The sequence below is a fragment of the Neophocaena asiaeorientalis genome, unplaced genomic scaffold, assembly GCF_003031525.2.
Source record: "Neophocaena asiaeorientalis asiaeorientalis breed wild unplaced genomic scaffold, Neophocaena_asiaeorientalis_V1.1 scaffold656, whole genome shotgun sequence".
In the NCBI taxonomy this organism is placed as follows: domain Eukaryota; kingdom Metazoa; phylum Chordata; class Mammalia; order Artiodactyla; family Phocoenidae; genus Neophocaena; species Neophocaena asiaeorientalis.
The window spans coordinates 386,633-411,872 of NW_020172180.1; the positions used below are offsets into that span (position 1 = coordinate 386,633).

Below are 25,240 nucleotides of genomic sequence, written 5' to 3' on the forward strand. Positions count from 1 at the left end.
TGTGTGTGTGTGTGTGTGTGTGTGTGTGTGTGTGTGTGTGTGTGTGTGTGAGTGACCACAGTATGCTGTGTTTATATTCTGAGGATACTAAAACACTATGTATGAGAAATTTCAGCACATCAAGCATTTCTAAATATGCAGAGAAATACCTTGGGAGTTTATTTTGTGAAGGAGTGTGCTATAGAGAATCAGATTAAAGTAAACAACTCGTCATTCTTATTTTTGTGTCAGTAGGAATGTTGCTGTCAGAAAAGCAGTCTCCTAATAGCTGTTTTGCCTGTGTACATTGCTTACCCGACAGTCCTTTTTTTTTATAAAGTGGATGTTCAGTACTTTAAAAAAAAAAAGAAACATAGTATGATCTTAATTGCTAGTTGATATCTGTCAACATTATTTATTTGGACTATGGAGGTCTCATTTGGTGTTTATGTCTAGGTAATCATTTGCCTGGACAGGGGAGGATGCTTTTTCTTTAGGTACCAGGGAAGGCATATAGACCTCTCCATGAAAAAAAAAAAAATTCTTAGGAATATATTTATGTTCTGGTGGTAAGAACACATGTATGTTCTTTAAAAAGTATGTTCAGTGGAGGTTAAAGTGGAATGTATTGTTGAATAATGCTTTCTGAGTCAGTGTAAGCTTTTCTAGGTATAATTTGTTGAATTATTCCCATATGGCATAATATATATGCATTTAAGAAAAAGTTGACAAGGGAAATCGTTGATTCAACATAAAAGCAACTAATAGCACACCTCATGAATGTCATCAGGGATGCAGAGAACATTGAGGATTCAGACACTTTAATTTTTTCTTATGTGGGAGAACTGCAAAGTAGATTGATATGGTTTTCTTAGTATCGGGTTACTTTACTGTCATTCTTGAGAAGTGCTGTATTGGATGCATCTGACAATCTCCATGGTAAATTCTACGTTGAATTAAAAGGCCTACTTGAGATAAAATTTCTAACTTTTCATGGGTTATTTTGTATTAGCTTCATCTAAAATGCATAAGCATGTAGTCATCAGTGCTGTTAGTAGTTTTATCTTATATATAAATACGCATGAGCTGTAAACATTAGACCCTGAGCTAATAGGCCATTTTGCCTAGACGAGTAGTATAGTCCATCAAATGGAAGCTACTTTTGTTTGCTCATAATTCTGTAGAGTAATATTAGTTACAGGAATTTCATATTTTGAGTCTATGAAATGGGAATCAGGTATTTATTAGGACTTTAAAATTGTGATGCTGCTCTCTTTTTAATAAAATCAATTTTTATTTTAGCTATCTTCCTAGGATCATATCGTATGCCATATGAAGATATAAAAAACATCATTCTGGAGGTTAATGAAGACATGTTGAGTGAGGCCTTAATTCAGGTAACTTGCATATTTTGCTTTTAAATCTCATTTTCACAGATATTTCTAGATTGCTGTCCTTTCAATGGAGTTGTGTGAAAATGTTCTTCTATGTTTGGATAATAGAATTAGGAATATCTAGCTGTGTGGACAGTAAGAGGACTCAGATGATCTAGGTTCTAGGTATGTGTCTGCCATTTATTAGATATGTGTCCTTTTAAATTTAATTCTGTGCACATGTAGACGCATCATCCTCTGTACATAAAATTGCATCTATTTCATCATCACCATGACACTTTTAAGTAGATATTGTTATTACCATTGTATGGACGTAAAAGTGTACAGGCCAAGAGGTTAAAATAGCTTCCTCAGGATCAATGGGTGAATGGTAAAATTATCCCTTGTTAAGCACTTAACGTGCTGGGGATTGTGCTCTTTATATATTTTATCTCATTGAATCCTGCAACAGTCCTATGAGATAAGTACTATTATCCTCATTTACACATCAGGAAACTGAGGCTTAGAGAGATTGCCCACTGTCACCTAGCTGGTAAGTGGCAGAGTAGTAGAGCTGAGACTCAGAACAAAGCCTATCAAGACTCTAAAGCCACTGCTCTTTTTATTCTATTATTCTGCCTCCTATGGGCAAACTGTGTCAGTTTGCTAAAGCCCTATCTTCTCATCTGACATTACTAGGTCACTGTGAGGATTACACCAAATAAACTGCTTGGTAGAATAAAGCACTCTATTAGATCTAATTCTTAGAATTCTTCATATGTTTGACCCAGTCTGGTTTAATTTTTGGAAGGAAGAACTGCAAGATATTTCATGGATGGGCATAGTCATTGCAGGTTTTTTGTTGTTTGTTTTTGAGCCACGTGGCTTGCTTTGATTTTAAGAAGATTGAGTAGTTTATGCTGTAGCAATTTTGTTATACCTCCCTTAGACTGTCTCTAAATCTCAGAGCACCATTGTCTGCCATTTGAGCAGGCTGTGTCTATATAGAAGTTTCTCCATTGTGTAGTGTAGGCTTGCATTACAGTTTACCCTGTAGGACTAAGAGTTAATGAGTTTATGTAGGCTCTTTATTATAATGACACAACTTTATTAACCTCAACAAAAGTTACACTGTGCTAAGAAATTCCCTTGTGGAAAAGTTTTTTGAAAAATGTGTTTTCTTTGTCCAGCTAGCCAGGTCCAGAGTTCTCTGAGTTGAAATGGAGAGCTGATCACATTTGTCCTGCCTGCCTTAGTCCCGTGATTCTTTGCACAGTAGTCAGAATGAGCAAGTTAAGAAGCCTAAATGTGACTTAGTTCTTCCTCTTTTTATCCAGTTGGACAGTTTCATTTTAAAGTACAAAAAGACAAACAAACATCTGACTCCTATTCAGTAGTTGAAGCTTTCTAGTCTTTTCTGTATAAGCAGATTTTAGTAAAAGAGAACCATATTTTGAAGAATTAATCAATGTAGGCATTTATTTTGCCCATTAAAACTGTAGCTTTTCCTTCACATGCCTTAGTAAATAAAAAAGAATGTAAATATGCAGAATGCTACTGTGATACTTATTTACCAGTAACATTAAAAACATTTATCATTTTTTAAGTCATGTTTTCAGCTCTTTAGGGAATGTAAGAAACAGAAGGAGTCTCACTTATGAATGGCCCTCTAATATGCAACAAGCTTTAAAAATGTATGTATAGAAATGTATTACGTGGGATTTTTTTTTTTCTGTTTCACTTAATTTTGTAGCATAAACGATACATATTTGTTTCTCTCTTTAAATTGCCTGGTCCAGTTGGGAGGAAGGAATTGCTTTCAATTTGGAGAAGGCAGTAAATTATGTCTAAATTACTGAATTCAGTTGGTTTAATCTTATCCACTATGCAGTCAAAAGGACTGCTTGTGAAATCACATTATTATGCTAAATCTCGGAAGGTGAGTGAAGGAGAACCACAAAGTGTAGATCCTGCCAGGTTCCTTCTGCGAGTGTTATACCCATTGCTTCCATGCATTTCCTGTTTGCTGGGGGTGGGTTAACCTTTTTCTGTCTCATCTCTTCCTCTTTTCTAGACATCCATTCCCTTTTCTAAGCCTGTATCTTTCTCTTTTTCACATTTCTGTGTGTTTTATCACTTGCATCCTTTGCCCCAACAATTTTGTGCTTTCCTTTTGTTTAAAGCAGGCCACTGAAGACTTTTTTCCAAGCTGTCTTGCCTTCCTCCTCGATGCCAGATACTCTAAAATTTCTTCTCATTCCTTACCCTGCTCAATCAAAACTCATTTTCTTACTTCTGCTTGTAGGAGAAAACAATTTAACATGTAATTTAATAGTATGCGTGATTGGAATTGTGCTGCTTGGGTACAAGGCACAAATTGTGAATAACTCATCTGAGTTATGAAAGTTAATATTGCGTTTATGCAGACAAATCCAATGTCTGAGTATCTTCTAGTAAGGAGGAAGGTCCTGGGTAGAAACAGTCATTTGATTTTCAAGTACCCAAAGGAGACTGCTTCCCTCAGGCCAGAGAAAAGACTAGATCACCACTGCCTTTCTCCCTCCCATCCTAGAAAGGGTTTGCTTCAGTGATGCAAAAGTAACATCAATTTGCCATTCAAAGGAGCTGTTTACCATTTATGACTAATTACCATGTAGCACATTGATAATGCATAGCATTAAATATGTATCATCAGATTAACTTTGTTGTAAGTTCTATTTGATTACAGTGCTAAACTCCATCCATGCATAATCATAGTTTGTTGCTCATGTGGCATGGTTGTCTCCCCATAACAACAAAAACAACAAAAAACAATTAAGGACACATTGCTTCCCAGAGACTTGAATTAACACCAGTATGGGTCAATAAGCTCTTTCCTGCCAGACAACTAATAGATTTTAGTTATTTGTCAGGATAAATCCTTTACTAACAAAACAAAAACAAACCCCCAAATGTTAATTTAATCAGCAAAAGAGAGCCCCAAATTTAAGGTTATTAATAAAAATATTAATGTCTCCTTTATTTCAAAATATCTAAATTGAAGCTAGAAGTCAAATTCACTATATGGAAGAAGTTGAAAAGTCCTAAAATACTTACAAGAACACATAGAAACACTTAAAAAGTACACCATATCCTGAGATTGTTGAGGAGCTTCTAATATATGCAATTATGAGTTAGTTACAAATAATGTATACTAAATTTAGGTGATTCTTGGAGTTATTATTTCAGCTTTGAAAATCTGCTTTAGTGTAATTTAATTTGATCTACTGAGAGAAAACTCTAAGACCAGTGTTTTTAGGACATCAGTGGTAAAAATGAAATATTTGTAGGCACATTTACATATAGAACATTGACCAAAAGAAAAAGAAATTAGCAGTTTTAAAAAAGTGATTCAAGTGTTGAAGGAAAAATAACAGTATATTCTATTTTAGAACATCAGTGCATGCAAATGATTCTTAAATGCTGAGGAAATTCATGTTGGTAGGGAGATTATGGTCATATTCACAAAGCCTAAGCAGAAAAAAGATGATTAACATAGAAGGCAGTATAAAATTGCTGCAGAATCATTACAAAGATATGTAAAAAGCAGGGGTTTTTAACCAGGGGTCCAAAGGCCCCTGGGAGACCCATGGAGAGAATTCAGGGGTTCCTGAACTTAGATGTGAAAAATACGGCTTCTTTATTTTCTTTACCTGCTAACTAATATTTAGTATTTCATCTGATTAACAATATAGGCAACAGACCAAAGTAGTATTAACAGTACCTCTAACTTTGTCACTAATAGAAATAATAAGTGTTTTCCTATCACATTAAATTTGTGGCAGATATCTTAAAATATTGTTTATAGTCATTACTACTTCAAAATTACACTAGTTATTAAAGCTGCCACTAGATCTTATTTTTTAATGCTTTAATCAAGAAGCACATCTATTATTATATCACAATTTATTTTCTTAAATATCTTGATAACCATTTCAATATAATTGGTTTCTTTTGTAATTTTATGTATTTTACTTTATTCTGAGAAGGGATCCGTAAGCTGGTGTTAAAGAGTTCATGGCAAAAACAAAGAGGATAGAAACTAGTCCAGAAAAGTTTGCCAATCGAGATGGCAGACCAAGAAGTACAACATTAGAAGGGTGAGAGGATCAGCTACATTCTGACCACATTGGCCCTCTCCAGACTGGCACAGCACTGCACCGAGAGGGCCCCCTGGGCCTATAGTTTCTCCACTGGAAAAAGAGAGCCCTAGGTGGACATCTAGCTCCCCCAGCATTGTGGGACGCTTCCCAGAAGGACCATTTGGGCCACACTGCGTAGAGATAATGGGGGAATCTCTGTGGGGCTCAACCACTGGAGATCAGATAGAGGTGGAGAAGTTGAGGTGGGGCTTACAGCAACAGCACTTAGATCTTGGCAGACTGCATTTCTGCTTGTAGCAGTGCCCAAGCAGAGATCCCAGCCAGTGGCTCTGCCCATCTTCGGAGCCAAACTGGTGGCTCCATCTGGCTAGAGAGTTCGGTGGACAGTTCTGCCTGATTTAGGTGCCTGGTCAATGGGCTGTGCTAGCCATGCAGCTTGTTGTGCTGTCCTGCCTGGGCTGGAAAGCAGATTTGCAGCCCTGTGTAACTGCTGAGCATAGCCTCTAGTCTTACCTGTCCAAGTAGCCTAGCCTGAGAACCCAGGCCACTGTGGAACCCATGCTATAGCCCTGCTTGGTCAGAGAGCCAAGCAAGCAGCCTTGCCCAACTGTTAAGCATACTCTTTGGCTCCACATAACCAGGGAGCTTGAAGAGTGACCCTGGATAGTCTCAGAGCCCAATCTACAGTAACACTGAGCCACAGAGTCCAGACTATAACCCCACCCAACAGCAGAGTGCAATCTATGACCCTGCCCGATTGCTGAACATCTAGCCTTGTCCAGGCCTGCAGCCTCACCCAAGCAGAGAACCCAGCCAGTTACCCTGCCCAATTGTGGAGCATAGCCTGTTGCTTCACCTGATAAGGGACCCTAGACAGTGACCGTACCTGACCACAGAGCACAGTCCCTAGCCCCACCCACCTGCAGGATACAATTGGAAGTCCCTCACCACCAGAGAGCCCGGTCAGAGCATAGCCAGTAGCCTACCAGGTCGTGAGGCCCAGCCTGCAGCCCTGTGCAACATTCGTGCACAGTCTGAAGCCCTACTTGATGACAGAGCACAGCCTGCAGCTCCAACTGAACATAGTCCAGCCAGCAGTGCCATTCACTCAAGGAGCACAGCCTGAGACCTCAGCTGACCAGGAGCAATTGCAAAGCCCATTCATAGCCCTGCCCACTTGCCAACCAGTAGCACCACCCTACCAGGGAACATAGCCTGTCACCTCACCTGACCAGAAGTGATTACGGAACCCAGTTAGTGACCCCACCTGGCCACAGAACACAGTCAGTAGCCCCACTCAATCTGAGCATCCACGCAGTAGCCCTGCTTGAATGTGGAGCTCAGCCAGCAGTTCCACCCAATGATGGAGCTCAACCAATGGCACCCCCTCTGACCTCAGATACTGGGCAATAGCGTCATCCAACTAGGGACTCCAATAGCAAGCCCCAATTGCCAAAAAATGCTACCAGCTGACTCATCTAGTACCCCAGGTTGGGCTGATGAGTGAAGGTCTTACCCTGTGATAGCAAACATAAATTCTGGGAAAGAAGACCACTTACTCAAATGTGCAGGTACTAATGCAAGGAGTCAAGAATCACAAAGAATCAGGTAAAAATGACACCACCAAAGGAAACTAATAGGACTCCAATAACTGACCCTAAAGAAATGGAGATGTATGAACTTTCTGAAAAATAATTAAGAATAATCCTCTTAAAGAAGTTCAGTGGACTATAGGAGTACACAGAAAGACAACTAAACAAAATTGGGAAAACAATGCATAAACAAAATGAGAAGTTGAACAAAGGAAAAGTGACCATCAAAAAAATACACAAACAGAAATCCTAGAGCTGAGTAATACAATGACTGAACTGAAAAATTCAATAGAGAGATTCAATATCACACTTGATCAAGCAGAAGAGAGGCAAGTGACCTGGAAGGTAAGCCATTTGAAATTATCCAGTCATAGGAGGAAAAAGGAAAAAGAATGAAAAAGAGTGAAGAAAGCCTACAGGACTATCAGTGAATTTCTCAAAAGAAATATTACAGGTCAGGAAAATTTGGAATGATATATTCAAAATATTGAAAGAAAACAAACAAACAAACAAACAAAACACCTGTCAACCAAGACCACTCTACCCAGAAAAGCTGTCCTTTAGAAATGAAGAAAAGATAAATATTTTCTCAAACAAACAAAGCTGAAGGAGTTCATCATCACTAGAAATACTAAATGGTGTTTTTCATGCTAACATGAAAAGATGCTAATTTAAACTGTAAAAACATGTGAATGTGTAAAACTCACTGGTGATAGTAAATATGTAGCCAAAGTCAGATTCTCTAATATTATAATGGTGTTGCATTATTCACTTACAACTCTAGTTTAAAAGTTAAAAAAAACAAATGTATTAAAAATGATCATAACTTCAATAATCTGTTATTAGGTACACATTATAAAATGTGTAAATTGTAACCTAAAATAATGTAAACTGTGAGGGGGGGCAAGAGGTAAAATTATAAAGTTTAGTATGCTATTGAAATTAAGTTGTTATCAGTTTAAATTAGGATGTTATAAATATATTTTATGTAAGCCTCATGGTAACCACAAAGGAAAAGCCTATAGTAGATACACAAAAGTTTATGATAAAGGAGTCAAAGCATACTGCCACAAAAAGTACTCAAATCTCAAAGGATGAGAACATTAGAAGAAGCAAGGAACAAAACATTCAGAAAACAATTAACAAAAGGCAAAAGCAAGTTCCTACCTATCAACAATTACTTTAAAGATAAAAGTATTAAAATCTCCAATCAGAAGACATAGAATAGCCTGAATGTATAAAAACAAGATTAAAAGATATGCTGTCTATAAGAGACTCACTTTAGCTTTAAGTACACACATAGCTTGAGATTGAAGGGATGGAAAAAGATACTTCAAGCAAATAGTAACGAAAAGAAAGCAAGGGTTGTGATACTTATAACAGACAAAATAGACATTAAGCAAAAAAATGGTCAAAACAGACAAAGACAGTCATTATGTAATGACAGAATGGTCAGTTCATCAAGAAGATGTAACAATTGTAAATATTTATGCATCCGACATCGGAACATCTAAATATATAAAGTAAATACTAATAGAACTAAAACAAGGGCTAAACGGAGAAATAAACAACAATAAAGTAATAGATGGGGACTTTAGTACCCCACTTTAAACAATTAGCTCCATACAGAGAATCAATAAGTAAACAGTAGATTTGAACAACACTACGACTTAATGAACCTAACAGACATATACAGAACATTTCATCCGACAGCAGCAGACTACATTCTTTTCAAGTACACATGAAACATTCTCCAAGATAGATCATACGATAGTTAATAGATAGCAAAGTTAAGAAGATTGAAATTGTATCACATATCTTTTCTGACCACAGTGACATAGAACTAGAAATCAATAACAGGAGGAAAGGTGGAAAATTCATAGAAATTTGAAAATTAAACATAACACTCCTGAACAACTAATGGATCAAAGAAGGAAAAAAGAAGAAATAAAGAAGTACCTTGAGACAAATCAAAATGGAAACACAACATACCAGAAATTATTGGATGGGGGAAAATAAGCAATTCTAACTGGCAAGTTTGTAGGGATAAACACATCAAGAAGAAAGAAAGATCTCAAACAACCTAACTTTTCTCCTCAAGGAAATAGAAAAATAAGCAAAAACTAATCCCAAAGTTAGTAGAAGGGAGGAAATAATAAAGACTAGAGCAGAAATAAATGAGAGTAAAAGACAATAGAAAAGATAATGAAACTAAGAGGTAATTATTTGAAAAGGTAAATTTGACAAACCATTAGCTAGACCAAGAAAAAAAGAGAGAAGACTCAGATAAATACAATCATAATGAAAGAGGAGACATTGCAACCCATATCAAAGAAATACAACAGATCATAAGAGACTATTATAAACAGTTAGATACCAACTAATTGAAGAAATGAATAAATGCCTAGGGACATACAACTTACCAAGAATGAATCATGAAGAAATAGAAAATATGAACACATCAGTAATGACTAAGGAGATTGAAACAGTATTTAAAAACCTCCCAAAGAGAAGTCTGGGATCAGGCTGTTTCACTGGTGAATTCTACCAAACCTTTAAAAAAGAATTAACATTGATCCTTTTGAAACACTTCCAAAAAATTGAAGAGGAAGGAACACTCACAAGCTCATTTTTTGAGGCCAGCATTACCCTGATACTAAAGCCAGATAAGGACACTACAAGAAAAATTGGGCAAAGGACTTGAGTAGACATTTTCCAAGGAAGATATTCCAATGGCCAACCTGTACATGAAAAGGTGCTCAGTATCACTAATCATCAGGGAAATGCAAATCAAAACTACAATCAGATATCACCTCACACCTGTTAGAATGACTGTTATCAAAAAGACAGATAATGCTGGTGAGGATATGAAAAAAAGGGAACTCTTGTGCACTGTTGGAGGGAATGTAAGTTGGTACAGCCACTATGGAAAAAGGTACAGAGATTCCTTAAAAAATTAAAATAGAACTACTATATGATCCAGAAATCTCACTTCTGTGTATATATTTGAAGGAAATAAAATCACCATATCAAAGAGAGATCCAAATGTCCATGTTCATTGCAGCATTTTTTTTTAACAATAGCTAAAGCATGCAAACAACCTAGGTGTCCATTGACGGATGTGTGGATAAAGTTGTGATGTATGTATGTATGTATACATACACACACACAGGAATATTATTCAGGTTTTAAAAAGAAGGAAATCCTGCGATATGTGACGACATGGATGGACTTTGAGGACATTATGCTAAATGAAGTATGTCAGGCAAAAACAAATACTGTGGGGTAACACCTATACGTGGAATTAAGACAAACCAGACTCATAGGAACAGAGTAGGTTGTTGTTTGTTTGCCAAGGGTGGAGGGAAGGGGAGAACGGATGAAACTGGCTTAAGGGTACAAAATCCCAGCTATAAAATGAATAAGTTCTGGGGATGTAATGTACACCATGGTGACTATAGTTAATAGTACTGTACTGTATATTTGAAAGTTGCTGAGAGAGTAAGTCTGTCTTAAAAATCCTTGCCAGAATAAAGAAAAATTATGACTATGTGTTGTGATGGGTGTTTTTTTTTAACATCTTTATTGGAGTATAATTGCTTTACAGTGGTTTGTTAGTTTCTGCTTTATAACAAAGTAAATCAGCTATACACATATATATATATCCCCATATCTCTTCCCTATTGTATCTCCCTCCCTCCCACCCTCCCTATCCCACCCCTCTAGGTGGTCACAGAGCACCAAGCTGATTTCCCTGTGCTATGCAGCTGCTTCCCACTAGCTATCTATTTTACTTTGATAGTGTATGTATGTCCATGCCACTCTCTCACTTTGTCCCAGCTTACCCTTCCCCCTCCCTGTGTCCTCAAGTCCACTCTCTAGTAGGTCTGTGTCTTTATTCCCGTCCTGCCCCTAGGTTCTTCATAACCATTTTTTTTTAGATTGCATATATATATGTGTTAGCATACTGTATTTGTTTTTCTCTTTCTGACTTACTTCACTCTGTATGACAGACTGTAAGTCCATCCACCTCATTACAAATAACCCAATTTCATTTCTTTTTATGGCTGAGTAATATTCCATTGTATATGTGATGGGTGTTTAAAGGAACCTTATTCTGATAATCATTTTGCAGTATATGCATATATCAAATAATCACATTTTACATCTTAAACTTTCACAATGTTATATATCTTAATAAAACTGGAAAAACATTTTAAAAAGAAAATGTTTCCCAGTTACATGACTTTGAAGTTTCCCTTAAAAATATTGCAAGACAGTAAAACGATCAGTGGTTACCAGGCATTAGTGGGGAGGGAGGGATGAATACGCAGAGCACAGAGGACTTTTAGGGCAGTGAAACTAACTATTCTGTGTGGTAATATAATTGTGGATACATGTCATACATTTGTTAAAATCCCATAGAATGTACAAAAGGAAGAGTGAACCCTAATGTAAACTGCGGACTTTAGGCAATATTGATGTGTCAGTGTACGTTCATCAGTTGTTACAAATGTAGCATTTTAGTGGGGAGGGTCTTGATAGTTGGTGAGACTATACGTGTATAAGGGCAGGAAATACATGGGAATTCTCTGTATTTTGCTGCTCAGTTTTGCTGTAAAACTAAAACTGCTCTAAAAAATAAAATCTAATAAAAAAAGAAAGAAACTAGTACAGAGGCTCACAGAAGGGGAGCTGTAGGTTTGGGTGGCCTGTGGTTACAGTGGTTTTTTGGGAGAAGTGTAACTTAAATTGGACTTTGCAACAATATTAGGGCTCAGTTAGAGAGGGCTAGGAAAAGGGAATAGTGGGCAAAGGCTTGAGCATCTAAAGGAAAATATTTATATTCTGCTATGCCTCAGAAGTCATGTAGGGTGGCAATGAGAAAGAGCATGTAAAAGATTTGTTGGGGTCATGCTCTTGAGGCATAGAGATCACAAATTAGTGACCCACAATATGTTTTCTTTGGCCTTTGTAGTGCTTAAATGGTAGAATTTGAGTGTTACATACTGTCCCATTTGCCACAGGCCCTACCACCCCCCACTACATTTTACCCACTCTGATTTATTCCTAGTCCCTATAAGCATCAGGCTTTTTGACCCCTGGTAGATAATTTGAATGCCAAGCTATTGGATTTGGACATGTTTACATGTATGTTTAGGAAGATTTCTGTAGCTGCAGTATGCCAAATGGCTTTGTGAAAAGAGATTAGAGAGAGGGAGATAATTGTAATTTCAAGTATAAGGTATAGGGGAATTTCCTGGCAGTCCAGTGGTTAGGACTCCATGCTTTCACTGCTGAGGGCCTGGGTGCAATCCCTGGTCAGGGAACTAAGATCCTGCAAAGCCATGTGGCATGGCTGAAAAAAAACAAAAACAAAAACAGAAAAACAAGTATAAGGTACAATGAAGCCCTGAAATACATTGTGGGTAGAGAAAAAAAGAGGAAAGGTGGATGAATAAGAAGTTACAAAGAAAAGATTCATCGAAAAGTCTTGGTGATAGAGAGAATGGTTGTACTACTAATAAAAAGAGGCAAATCATGTGGGAGAAAATACTTCCAGGGTAGAGGAGAAAATTTTTATGGATACATTGCATGAGAATATGTGTTGGAAGTCAGAATAGAGATGATGACTGAAATTAAGGATTTGGGGAATCATTTGCAAAGAAGTGATTGTTCTAGTTTAAAGACCAGAGAAATTCTTGAGGTTGATAGTGAAAAAAGTGACCATTGGAACATTAAGGTCCACATTTCTGGAGACCACACAGGTTGAGGGAATGGATGTTGTTAGAGAAATCAGAACAAAGGGAGCCAGCATATCAGAGGGAGTGCCAGGTTCTTTGGTTCATCACAAAAGCTAGCACAGGAGAGAGTTTTGAGGAGTGATGAATAAGAGAATGATATCAGGGGAAAAGATACCTCTCTTGATATCCTGAATTGTAGTGTCGTACTTAAAGTAGTTATTTTCTTGCAGTTCTTTCTTCAAACAATCCACACTATTTACTAGACACCTGTATTCCTTAAGCAAATGTTCTATTTATTGTCTGTTGGTCTCTGTTGCCCTTATTTTTAAGGGACAGATGCATTCCTGTTGGGCATGCAACTGTCCAGTATAATATTTTCTGCTCCCCTTGCACCTGCTTTGTTTTCTCTGAATTTTCCTTCCTTTCCTCCCTTGCTCCCTCCCTTTTTCCTACTCTGTCTCACTTCCCTTCTTCTTTCTTTCCTTCTTCCCCCCCTTTCCTTTCTTCTTTTCTTTCATTTAAATAAATTCTTTTTTGTGTAAAGGGTCCTAATCATTCTAAATAATTCTCCCTTGGTGAAATATAGCTCTAGGGTATCTCCTTCTCACCTGGAAACTACAGAAATACCTCCACAGATGTCTTTCTGTGATACATGTGTTACTGAGCTCAGGTTTAGCTGCTCGCCGCTCATAAGCCAATAATTCGAGAGGCAAGTGTTGGTAGAAAGGAAGGGTGCTTTGATCAGAAAAGCTGGCAATCTGGGGAGAGGGTGGACTTGTATCCAGAGACCAACTCTGAAGATTCTGCTAAGCCATGACAGTTTTTAAAGGGAGAAATGGCAGTGGGGGAGAATCTCAGTGAATCATCGAGGCAGGAGGTTGGGTTCTGCATCATTCTCCATTGCATGCAGACTGGCTGACTCTCTTCAGATGTTATTTTGCCTGCGTGATCTGCCTGCAAGATTGCTAAGGGGGCTGCCTGCTTAATTCTACATTCTTACTCCTCTATAGGAAAGGAATTCAACAGGTTAGACAAGGCATGGTGTGCATTCAGGAGAGTGTAAGTCAGGAGTTAGTTTCAATAGTTTAGTGATCTCATTCCTATAATTAGGTTCTTTTAAGGTTAGAGGGGAACCTTAACCTTATTTCATTTGTCACCATTACTGGTTGTGCTGTTTTCCACAATTGATACCAGACTGTTTCACAAAGAAATGGACAAACAGGAAAGGGACAAAAGAGCTGCATTCACATGCACAGAAATATTCCAGCTGGCTTTTTCTTCCCCAGATAGTTTCCATTTATGCTGGCTCTGTTACTTTTCTGAAACCCATTCAAGTATCCAACTCTGAACCCAGTGTGTAGGGGTCTACAGGTAACCACATGATTATGTTTTCAAATGTTATTTTATGTCTCAAAACAGATTTTATGATTTATAGAACTTATTGTTGGGTCCTGACAAAATGATGAGAGTGGAGCAAAGGTCATACAATCCATTCCCCTGATTCCAGGCAATGCTCCTCCTAAGTCATCAAAGATAGATGGGTATCTATCGATTCTGTGGGGGAAAAAGATTGTTCAACTTTCTCAATTAACCAGTTCTAGAGTATAATTATTCTTATAGTCAGGAAATTCATGCATGTGTAATAGTAGAGCTCGTTTTTGTCTCCTCAATCCATCTTTGTAATCATTGATCTATTTACGTGGTTATCGACCATCTGTATTTTATGCAGGCTTGTGATTCTGCATGTGTACATGCACTTTACAAGGGTTGATGACTTTAGAAGACTACAAGTATATCAATTAAGGCTATAATGGCATTAGTATTGTAGAATTTGAAAACATTTTTGTCTGAAATAACAACTTGTATTCACCATGTTCATTTTCATAGTTCTTTAGGGAAAATGAAACATTAGCAATGACGGCAACAATCACAAAACATTTCTTTCCCATTTCTCATCATGGAGGAATAAATAGTTACTTTATGTCATGCTACTGTAATCTTAAAATACTTGTATCTGTGAGCTGCTGTTCTTTTTCATCTTTTGCTTCTAACTGGTTAGTTGAGTAATTTTTATTTTTTTCTTTACCCTTCCTTCACTGAAGCTTTCTTTGGCCCTTGTTTGCTACTTTCAGTATGTTGGTAAAATCACACCTATTCCAAGCAAATGTGATGACTATTTATTTTCATCCCCTCTATGTCTATTGTTGATTAATACCGGTATTTCAATTGTCACCATTACTGGTTGTGCTGTTTTCCACAATTGATACCAGACTGTTTCACAAAGAAATAAGAGGTAGCTTTAAACAATTCATTAATTTTTCTTGTACTAGTCAGACTGTAAACCATATTTTAAAAAGGCAAAAAAAAAAATTAGCCTATTTATACTTTGAACAAAGCATAGGTCTTATTAATAGTTGAGCAAAATGTGGCCTCAGAGATCATATTTTATGTGGCCTTGTAGACTTTAAGCCATGGTAGAACTTCATTAAAATTCTGGCCCTTTCATACTACAGATACACTGAGTCTATTGATGTGAGATGATGTTTGGGGTTGACTAGGAATTCCCTTGCAATTGTAGAACTTGGAAAGTGCCCTTATTTTCCTTAGACTTCCAGAACCCTGAATTAGGAAATGAGAAGCAAGGTTAGACCCAACCTCCCCTACTCTAACTTGTAGCTATAAGGCTACCTCTGGACAAAAAGCTGAAGTCTCTCAGCCCAAGAGAATTGCAGTGCAGAGTGCCCAGTTGCCAGTGCCCTCAATTAAACTAACAGAGATGGAGAACAATTACACTGTTTTTTCCTACTATCTTCCTACTCTTTTTTTACTATATTAATTTTCTTTGAATCCAAAGATTGTTGGCCAGTCATATATTTAATGAAGTATAACACCTTTTTAATTATATCTATAAAAACCACTTCCTCTTTTGTGCATTCAGTAGGTAATCAAAACATCCTTTTCTGTATACAAGGAATAAATATTTACTTACCATATTGTTTTTTTCAATGCTCTATTATAATTCTAGATCTCCTATGTAAAGAAGAACGGTACCTAGTCTTCAAGTCTAGTAAAGTCATATGATAGTTACAGTATAATTTAACATAATAGAGTGTAGTTAACATGCTATGGCATACTTTAACACAGTGTAATATAGATATAACATGATGGGTATTTTAATCTCTTTACAAAATATTTTTGAGAGGCAGTCAGGAAGGAGTACACAAGAGAGACTGAATGCTCTTTATTTCTTAAGCTCAGTGGTAGGCACATAGAGTCATTATATTATGTATATATTTTTGTATGTCTTAAATATTACACAATAAATAAATTTTAAATTATTTGACAAGTGCTGAAAGCATATGCTTAAGGCAGGACTTAATTCTTTTTTGTGGAGTGCTGTCCTGTAAATTGTCGGATGTTGAGCAGTACCCTTAACCTCTGCCTACTAGTTGCAGCCCACCAGTTGTGACAACCAAAAATGCCTCAGACATTGACCCATGTGCCCGAGTGGGCAAAATTGTCCCTGGTTAGAACTGTCTGAAGAATTATTTTTATTTCTGAAATACAGGTAGTAAAGTTTCAGAATATAATAAGCTTCCAATCATTTGCTTTTATTTTTTATGTTCATTGGAAACCCTCATGACAGAGATTTTGGACATTTGATTATTATAGGCAAAACCAAAGCTTGATTCCATGTGTTTAAAAAAATCTCTTTCCCAGGAATGTAAAGTGTTCATGTTAAGTTCAAATTCTGATAGAATACATTCTCATTAAATTGCAAATATCAAGTATTGTTTAAAATATAGGCCTTAATTATTTTTCAGTGGTGAATACAGACAATTCTATTAGTGTGATTTGATTTTTTTTCCTTTATCATGTACTAGATGGGTTTTTTGGTTGTTGTTGTTTTACATTAACAACTCAATAGTGTTGAACAGTTCACTTTACACCATTTAAAAAACCTTATGTTTATTTTTTTAAAAAATATGTCATATAGGTAAGGCAAATAGTATAGTGATAACAACTTTCAGTTTGGAGTCAAAAAGCTGGGTCCGAATCCCAACTCTGCCACTTGCCAGCCATGTGAACCTGAGAAAGTTACCTAGCCTCTCTGGGCATGTTGTCTTTATCCTCTAAAGAGGTGATGAGTCTGTTATGAGGATTAAGTTAAACATACGTGAAAATCCCCTTAGCACAGTGCTGGTTACAAGGTAAGGATACAACAAATGACTTTTGAAGTGAGTGGGATCAGTTCAGTTAGGTTTCCTTTTTATTCCAAACATCCTCTTGCAAAACGTTTAGTTGAATAGTCAGTGCTTAGTTTTCTATGTTAATAGAAAGAATCTCAGCAGGGTGATAATTCTCCTGGGGCGTCTTGCTTACTATGTACTGTCTGGAATCTCAGAAACAGAGACATCAAATACGGACAAAGGAAATCTTCAGGAATAGTCTACCATTTTTGAGAGGATAATTCAGAAGCCTCACTTCAACCTCTTTGATCCTTTATATCACATTCCTTCTTCTGTAGTTCTGTTCATTTGCATGCTGCAAAGGTAAATGTAGACTTTAAAGTAGACAAATATACTTGAATTAAGATAGAATTGGTTGATGGAGCCTACTAGGGGACTCCCAGATGTGAGACTGGGGACTCTCAGATGTTATCAAAACCTTTTACATTTTTAAAGTGTTTTGTAGATTTTTAGTATTCCACTTGAATTAATGAAACAAAATTTTATCCACCAATTATTTCCCACAGTTTTTACTGTTGTTGAATTTATATTATTATAAGTTATTCATGTCTTCATGTCGTAAAATTTAGCTTTCAATGTTTGTACTATCATTAAGCATGAGATAAGGCTATCATTATTTGAGGTCCTTAGGGCAAATGATCTGAAAATGTTTTAGATAAATGCCTGGCATTTTTATATTTCTGTTTTATTTGTTTAGGAGTATTTTATTTTAGTATGTTGGGTAGTATTAGAATCATATATTTCATACTTAGAATCATTTAAAATATATGCCAATATATATGAAATCATGGCTTTATGAAATTACCAATATCTATTGTGAATGAAATTGTATATTTTAGTTTGAATATTAGTAAACAATATTTTATAAAAATCAAAGTACCTGAAATTGAGAACATGACCTTGTTTTAAAGTTTTGGTGGTAGAAGAATTTGTCACATTCAAGAGTTAATCAGAAATGTTGTGATACATTCCAAATAATTGCTTATAATTTAATAGCTACTTTGAGTATTTGTTCTAATAAAGAATCACAAAAGACATTAAAAGTTTAGGGGCTAAATAAGCTTAGATGACAGTGCTAACAGACAGTGCTAATGACAGTGCATGGCCTCAAGAGTTTTGGGTTGGCCAGAAATAGGAAGGTGGGATTGCTTTATGACAGCAAGGAAAGGGGAGACTTGTTAGATGGGTGTAACATGCTGAGTTGTGGCTTTACGTGAAAGTTTGCAAGCAAGATAACCTCCTAGGAATGGTAAGAAAGCATGAGTGAGAGCAGATATGATACAGAGAATTCTACATGATGGAATGTTTAAAATATCTTATTTTTCCTTCTCTTCCAATTGTGGAACCTGTCTTCTATAAGGTATTTGCTAGAATACCTCATTGTCTTCCAGACTGTACACATTGTACTCAAATTTAATTTTGCCTTTGTGTCTCAATCATGGAATTAGAGACCATCAAAAGTTAATGCTAAAATTAACTTTATAAATTCTCTTATTCATTTCCCTTATTTCATGGAAGGAGAAACTGAGGCTCAAAGAAGTTTATATCGCACAGCCAATCTGGGATCACAACTCAGTTCATGTGATGCCCAGTTCATTGATTTCTTTTTTTTTTTTTCTCCTGTTGTTTGGTCTGTGTTTTTCCCTGTTGTGATATGCAGATGAGTGAGGAGGTTGGACAGGAATAAAAAGTAGCCACAAAAAGTTTACTAATTAAAGAATTCATGCAATATCTATCATCGGAAGTCAGCGTGGAAATTAAATTATTGTTGAAAATATTTTCTTCCAGTATTAGAAGACATTATAAATGTCTTCATTGACATTCATTATTGTTTGTGTCGTGAAATGTATAATTAGGTGCCAAGAAATAAAGACTTAATTTTACTTAATGCAATATAAGGGGCATAGGATTTCATTTCCGCATTAATAAGCAGCATTTTAGTAAAATGAAAGTGTAGTTCAAATACTAATAAGACCATCATTTATTTTATCCCATATGAAGGATTCAAAGCGATGGCCGCTTTTAATGAAATGAAGTCTTTCAGCTCTCTGAGATAAATAAGAGTAAATATTTTGGCCTTCATTTTATAATTTTTCTTAAATGTATATAGTTGAATAGAGTTGAAAAATTACTTGCTTCTCAGGAAAAGTAAATAAAGTGTCTCCTTATTTTCCTTGAGTGTGTGACTAATTGCTACATCATCTCCTCGGACTTTCTACTCTTCAGTGGTTTATTCTTAAAATACCACTCTCAGTATAGTGGGGAAAAAAAGCATTATGTTGGGTTTTAGTCACGTAAACCCTTTGCAACCCTGGACAAGTCACTTATCTTCTTTTAACCTTAAATTTCTTGCATATACAAGGGGGGATATGTGTACTTCCAAAACTGGGTTATTATAACAATTCAATATGAGCGTATGTACAAACTGGTAAAACACTAAACAAATAGAACACAAATACGGACAAGTCCCTTGGATGTCTACTTAGCCCTACTCTTTTACCTTTTCTAGCCATTTAGTAAAGATAATTAACTCTTGACTTAAACGTTCAACCATCCCTTGAAAGAGCATTCCCCAAAAGAACTCATCTTCTTGTTCTATACCCCAACTAAAGACCTCCTTTCCTTATCTCCTGGAATTCTTTTCATCCCTTCTCTCTTCTTTGACTCTGCCTGAGACTCATCCCAGCTCATCATGCATTCTTACTGATCCTTTGACTGAAGATTCATTAGAGCCACTCTTACCTCCCATTCCCACAGGACTAGGCTTATCTCTCATCACTTCAGTCATTTTATTGCTTTTGTTTCCTAGCTAATCTTTTTGTCTCTAGGCTGCCTCCAATCCAGTGCATCTTAACTTGATTCAACTCGATTTTCTTTTTCCTCCGCCAATTCATTTTCTTCGTTAAGAAGCAATAGCAGTGATTGCCATCTGTTTCTGGTTGGTTGCTTGTTTTAAATACTGTAGGGGATCTCTAGTTAATTTCAAAGATTTGTTGAATTTCTCAGTCTTGATTTTGAATAATCTGTACATGACTTGTCTTTGCTTTTCTCCATGCCTTTGCATCCTTTAAGTATCTTTCATATCTTTCAAAACATGACTTAAAACTCACCTTCTCCTAGAAATACTCCTTACTTTCTATACCAAACTGAACATTGTCTTTATTCTTCATCTGCACATTTGTACTATGGTATTCATAGTTTTTTGTAATGGTCTTTGAAAATGATCTTTGCATGTGATGCTGACATTCTGAACTGTGTCATAAGCATTCTCTGTTTTAGTAATATTTTTTAGTTCTTTTAGAACCAATCAGATACATGGTATTGTGTTCTGTTTATATGATAAACATTCTGTTATCATGTCATTTGGTGGCATTTTAAATTAGAGATTGTCAAAATGTTAGACTGACCCTCTGTGCAGGGCCATATTGAGGGGGTGAGCAGTCCATGCTAAGATTGGTGTCAGATTTACAGATTTCCCCGTCTTGAATGTTTAGATCTGTGTTGTCTCTCAAGTGTTTACGAGAATTATAAGAACCATCCCAAACTCCTTTGTTGAACCAAAGGTCTTTATGAAAATAAGCATAAGGATTCCATACAGTGTCAAGCAATACTTATATAGAGTCATGATTAGTTGTAGGTGTTTCTACACATTTCTGTCATAGATGACTGCTCTGAAAATTCTTTTGCACTAAGCGGTGAAAACTATCCTAGTCTATGCAGTTTTCCTGGGCCCCAACTGGCTATTTGGAGGGAGTGTCATTCAGCCAAAGGATATTGGTGGTCTCCATTAATCTAAACACTGCAAACAGTGTTTTTGGCACATTAGATCCAAAGGGAGCAAGCACTAGGTTCAGTTTGTGTAAGTTCCATGAGGTATATAATTTTTGTTTGTTTGAATTTTGTTTTATTTATTTTTTTATACAGCAGGTTCTTATTAGTCATCAGTTTTATACACATTAGTGTATACATGTCAATCCCAATCACCCAATTCAGCACACCACCACCACCACCCCCCCCCTGCCACTTTCCCCCCTTGGTGTCCATATGTTTGTTCTCTACATCTGTATCTCAATTTCTGCCCTGCAAACCGGTTCATCTGTACCATTTTTCTAGGTTCCACATATATATGTTAATATACAATATTTGTTTTTCTCTTTCTGACTTACTTCACTCTGTATGACAGTCTCTAGATCCATCCACATCTCAACAAATGACCCAATTTCATTCATAGGTTGTGTGTCATAAAGAGGGCAGACCTTCAGAGGATGGGTAATTAGTTGATGATGGAGTGAGCAGCCACATAGGAGTGACTGCTTACAGTAGGACTGCATCTGAAGTGAAGCCAAGATTCCCCAAAGTGATAAGCTCTGCCTCACCAGCAAAAAAACAGGCATGGGATAACAAACATGTTTGGTCACCCTATGTTGATATATTGTCTTATTTATGATGAGTAATCATTTTATTTTTGTGGAATTTGGCATTGGCATATATTCCAGATCCTCTCTACGTATAGTCTAGTCCATTGCTTTGCATTTGATGGCAGAGTAGGGGTAAACTTGGTTCAATGTATGTTTATAAATAAACGTTTAACACGTGTCACTAGTTGGGAAAATAATCAATTTTTGAGGATCACAGTGAAGACTGTTATTGGTTTAGAAACTCAGTGCTGCAGGCCAAAAATACTGTATAGGTTATTTTCAATAGATAATTTGAATACTGCTTCAAGGGGGAAATATTTCAAACAAAACTAGATTTGTGATTTGTTATAGGATTTCTTCAATTTTTGTTTGATTAGCTCCCCTCAGTTTATGGTACAAATGAATGCCTAAGGATAAGAGTTGTTCAGAATCATCTCATTGTCTCTTATCTCATTCTTTTTAAACTCAGTTGACAGTTCTTCATGTGAAAATGTATGGGATATTTGAAAAGAGTCAGCCAAAAGCCAACAATTATTTTTCCTTAAAAAAAAAATCAAAAGTTTGAGCAAGATGAGTTAAAGCCTTGGGGATCATTACTTAGCCCATAGAGGAAAAGTAAACTGAGGAGTAAGTCTAGATTTTGCAAATGTGAAGAGTCATTATCTAGATAATGATGAGCAGCTGAAAAATGTCCCTGACTGGCTCAACAGAAGAAATCAATATTGAATTGAATCAGATGAATAGAAGCCTAAGTCCCAAACTGTAAAGTTTTAAGGCAACAATGTGAACTCTCCCAGAATGATCAAGAATACCTGAGGGTAGAAGATTGAAGTAAGTTTTACAAAAAATCATTTGGGATTACTTTTCTAATATTTGGCTGTATGTATGCACTTCAAAGCATAGCATTAATAAAATGTAAGCCTATGTGCCCACATCACCAATATCTGTGAAGCCCATTATTTATTCCTTCACTCCCGAAGAAGCCATTATTCTGAGTATTGGGCTCATCATCTCATGCTTTTCTTTATGCTTTTATTACATATGGATATATATCCCTAAAATATATGCTTAGTTTTTGCCTTTTTTAAAACTTTGGATGAGTAGACTCATTCTGCATACATGTTATATTGTTAGATTTCTCACTTTTTTTTTTTTTGAGATTCATCCATTTTGATGTATGTAGCTATTATTTTTTTCCATTTTTGCCATGCTACAGTGTTCCATAGTATGAATACGCCATGATTCATTTCCCCATTATCCTGTCAGTGAACATTTGGATTGTTCCTAGGTTTTTGTTTATTACTGTTGTTGTTATTGTTATCATTATCATTAAGACTGCCTGTACAAATAATATTGCCATGAATATTCTTATACACGTCTCTCAGTGCAAATTTTGAAGAGCTCCTCTAGATTAGTAGTTCTCAAAGTGTGATTGCTTCAACATCATCTGCGTACAGGTTAGGAAAGGATAATCTCCACCCCTAACGCAGACCTGCTGAATCAAACCAAAATGTGTGGGGCCCAGAAATCTTTGTTTAACTAGCCCTCCACGTGATTCCATAGCACACTATAGTTTGAGACTGATTCTAGGCTTTTTTTTACTTTTATTTATTTATTGTATTTTGGGCTGCATTGGGTCTTCATTGTCGCACACAGGCTTTCTCTAGTTAGAGTGAGTGGGGGCTACTCTTCGTTGCGGTGGCTTCTCTTGTTGCAGAGCATGGGCTCTAGGCACTTGGGCTTCAGTAGTTGTGGCGTGTGGGCTCAGTAGTTGTGACTCACAGGATCTAGAGCACAGCCTTAGTAGTTATGGCACATGGGCCTAATTGCTCCACGGCATGTGGGGTCTTCCCGGACCAGGGATAGAACCCATGTCCCCTGCATTGGCAGGTGGATTCTTAAGCACTGTGCCACCAGGGAAGCCTTGATTCTAGTCTTATAATTACTGGGTTATGGCGTGTATGCTTCTTCAGCTTTACCAAGTAATGCCAAATTAATTTCTGGAGTGCTTGTATTAATTTATCCTACTAACACTGTATGAGAATTCTCATTGCTTTAAATGAATAATTCTCAAACTCAGCTGTGCATTAGTATCATTAGGGAAACTTAGAAAAATACCATTGCCTTGACCAGATCAATTCAATCATAATTTGGGGGGATGGGACCCAGGTATCATTTTCCCCTTAGCTTTATTTGGATATAATTGATATTCCAAAAACTGTACTTATTTAGTGTATATAATTTGATGAGTTTAGACATATGCATATACCCATGATACCATCACCACATCAAAGTAATGAACATGTCCTTTACCTACAAAAGTTTCCCTGTGTCCATTTAATTTTTTGTTTTTGTTTTTGTGGTATGAACACATAGCATGAGATCTACCTTCTTAACAAATTTTTAAGTGCATGATACCATGTTGTTAGTTATAGGCACAGTGTTGTACAGTAGATCTCTAGAACTTGCTCATTGTGTATAACTGTAACTTTATAACCATTTAACAATGCCTCATTTCACCCTCCTCTCATCCCTGACAATCATGATTCTGTTTTATGTGTCTATAAGTTTGCCTATTTTACATACTTCATTTAAATGGAGCAATGCAGTGTTTGTCCTTCTGTGACTAACTTATTTCACTTAGCATAATGTCTTCTAGCTCCATCCATGTTGTCTCAGATGGTAGGGTTTCCTTCTTTTTTAAGGCTGCATAATATTCCAGTATGTGTATTTATGTATGTATACACACACACACACGTATCACTTTTTATCCATTTATCTGTCAGTGGACAGTTGAGTTTTTTCCATATCTTGGCTACTGTGAATAATGCTGCAGTTAACATGGGTGTGCAGAAATCTCAAGATTCTTATTTCAATTCTTTTGGATATATACCCAGAAGTGAGATTGCTGGATCATATGGTAGTTTTATTTTTAGTATTTTGAGGCACTTCCATACTTTTTCCCATAGTGGCCACACTGTTTTGTATTTCTACCAACAGGGTACAAAGTTTGCAGTTTTCCCCAACCCTTACCAACACTTGTTATCTTTTGTTTTTTGTAATCGCCATTCTAACAGGTGTGAGGTGATATCTAACTGTAATTTTGATTTGTGTTTCCCTGATTTGTATGTCTTTGGAGAAATGTCTGTTTAAGTCCGTTGTCCTTTTTTTTAACAGGGTTATTTAGTTTCTTGCTATTATATTGTAGAAATTCCTTGTATATTTTAGAAATTAACTCTTTATCAGATCTATGGTTTGCAAATATTTTCTCCCCCTTGGTTGCCTTTTCTGTTGATTATTTTCTTTGCTGTTCAGAGAAGCTCTTTAGTTTGATGTAGTCTCATTTGTTTCTTTTTGCTTTTTTTGCCCCTGCTTTTGGTGTCATATTCATGAAATTATTGCCAAGACCAAAATGATGCAATGATTCCTCTGTGTTTTCAGGTCTTATGTTTAAGTGTTTAATCTACTTTGAGTTGATTTTTCTGTAAAGTGTAAAATAGAATTCCAGTTTCTTTTTTTTTGTTGTTGTTGTTATGTAGATACCCAGTTTTCTCAGCACTAAAATTTCCCCATCATATATTCTTGAACCCTTGCCAAAGATCAGTTGCATGGATTTATTTATGGGCTCTCAATTTTTTTCCATATGTCTGTCTTTATGTCAGTACCATGCTGCTTTACTTACTATAGCTTTGTAGTATATTTTGAAATCAAGAAGTGAGATGATTCCACCTTTATTCATTTT

General features: G+C 36.3%; 1 protein-coding gene across 3 annotated transcripts in view; it reads left to right on the forward strand.

The window, feature by feature from the left end:
- DIAPH2 (diaphanous related formin 2) overlaps nucleotides 1–25,240 on the forward strand; it is an 863,347-nt gene that overhangs the window by 383,564 nt on the left and 454,543 nt on the right. For all 3 annotated transcript variants that reach the window (XM_024761235.1, XM_024761244.1, XM_024761229.1), the window contains one exon: nucleotides 1,282–1,376. In XM_024761235.1, coding sequence (XP_024617003.1) covers nucleotides 1,282–1,376 — 95 coding nt within the window. The remainder of the gene's footprint in view (nucleotides 1–1,281; nucleotides 1,377–25,240) is intronic.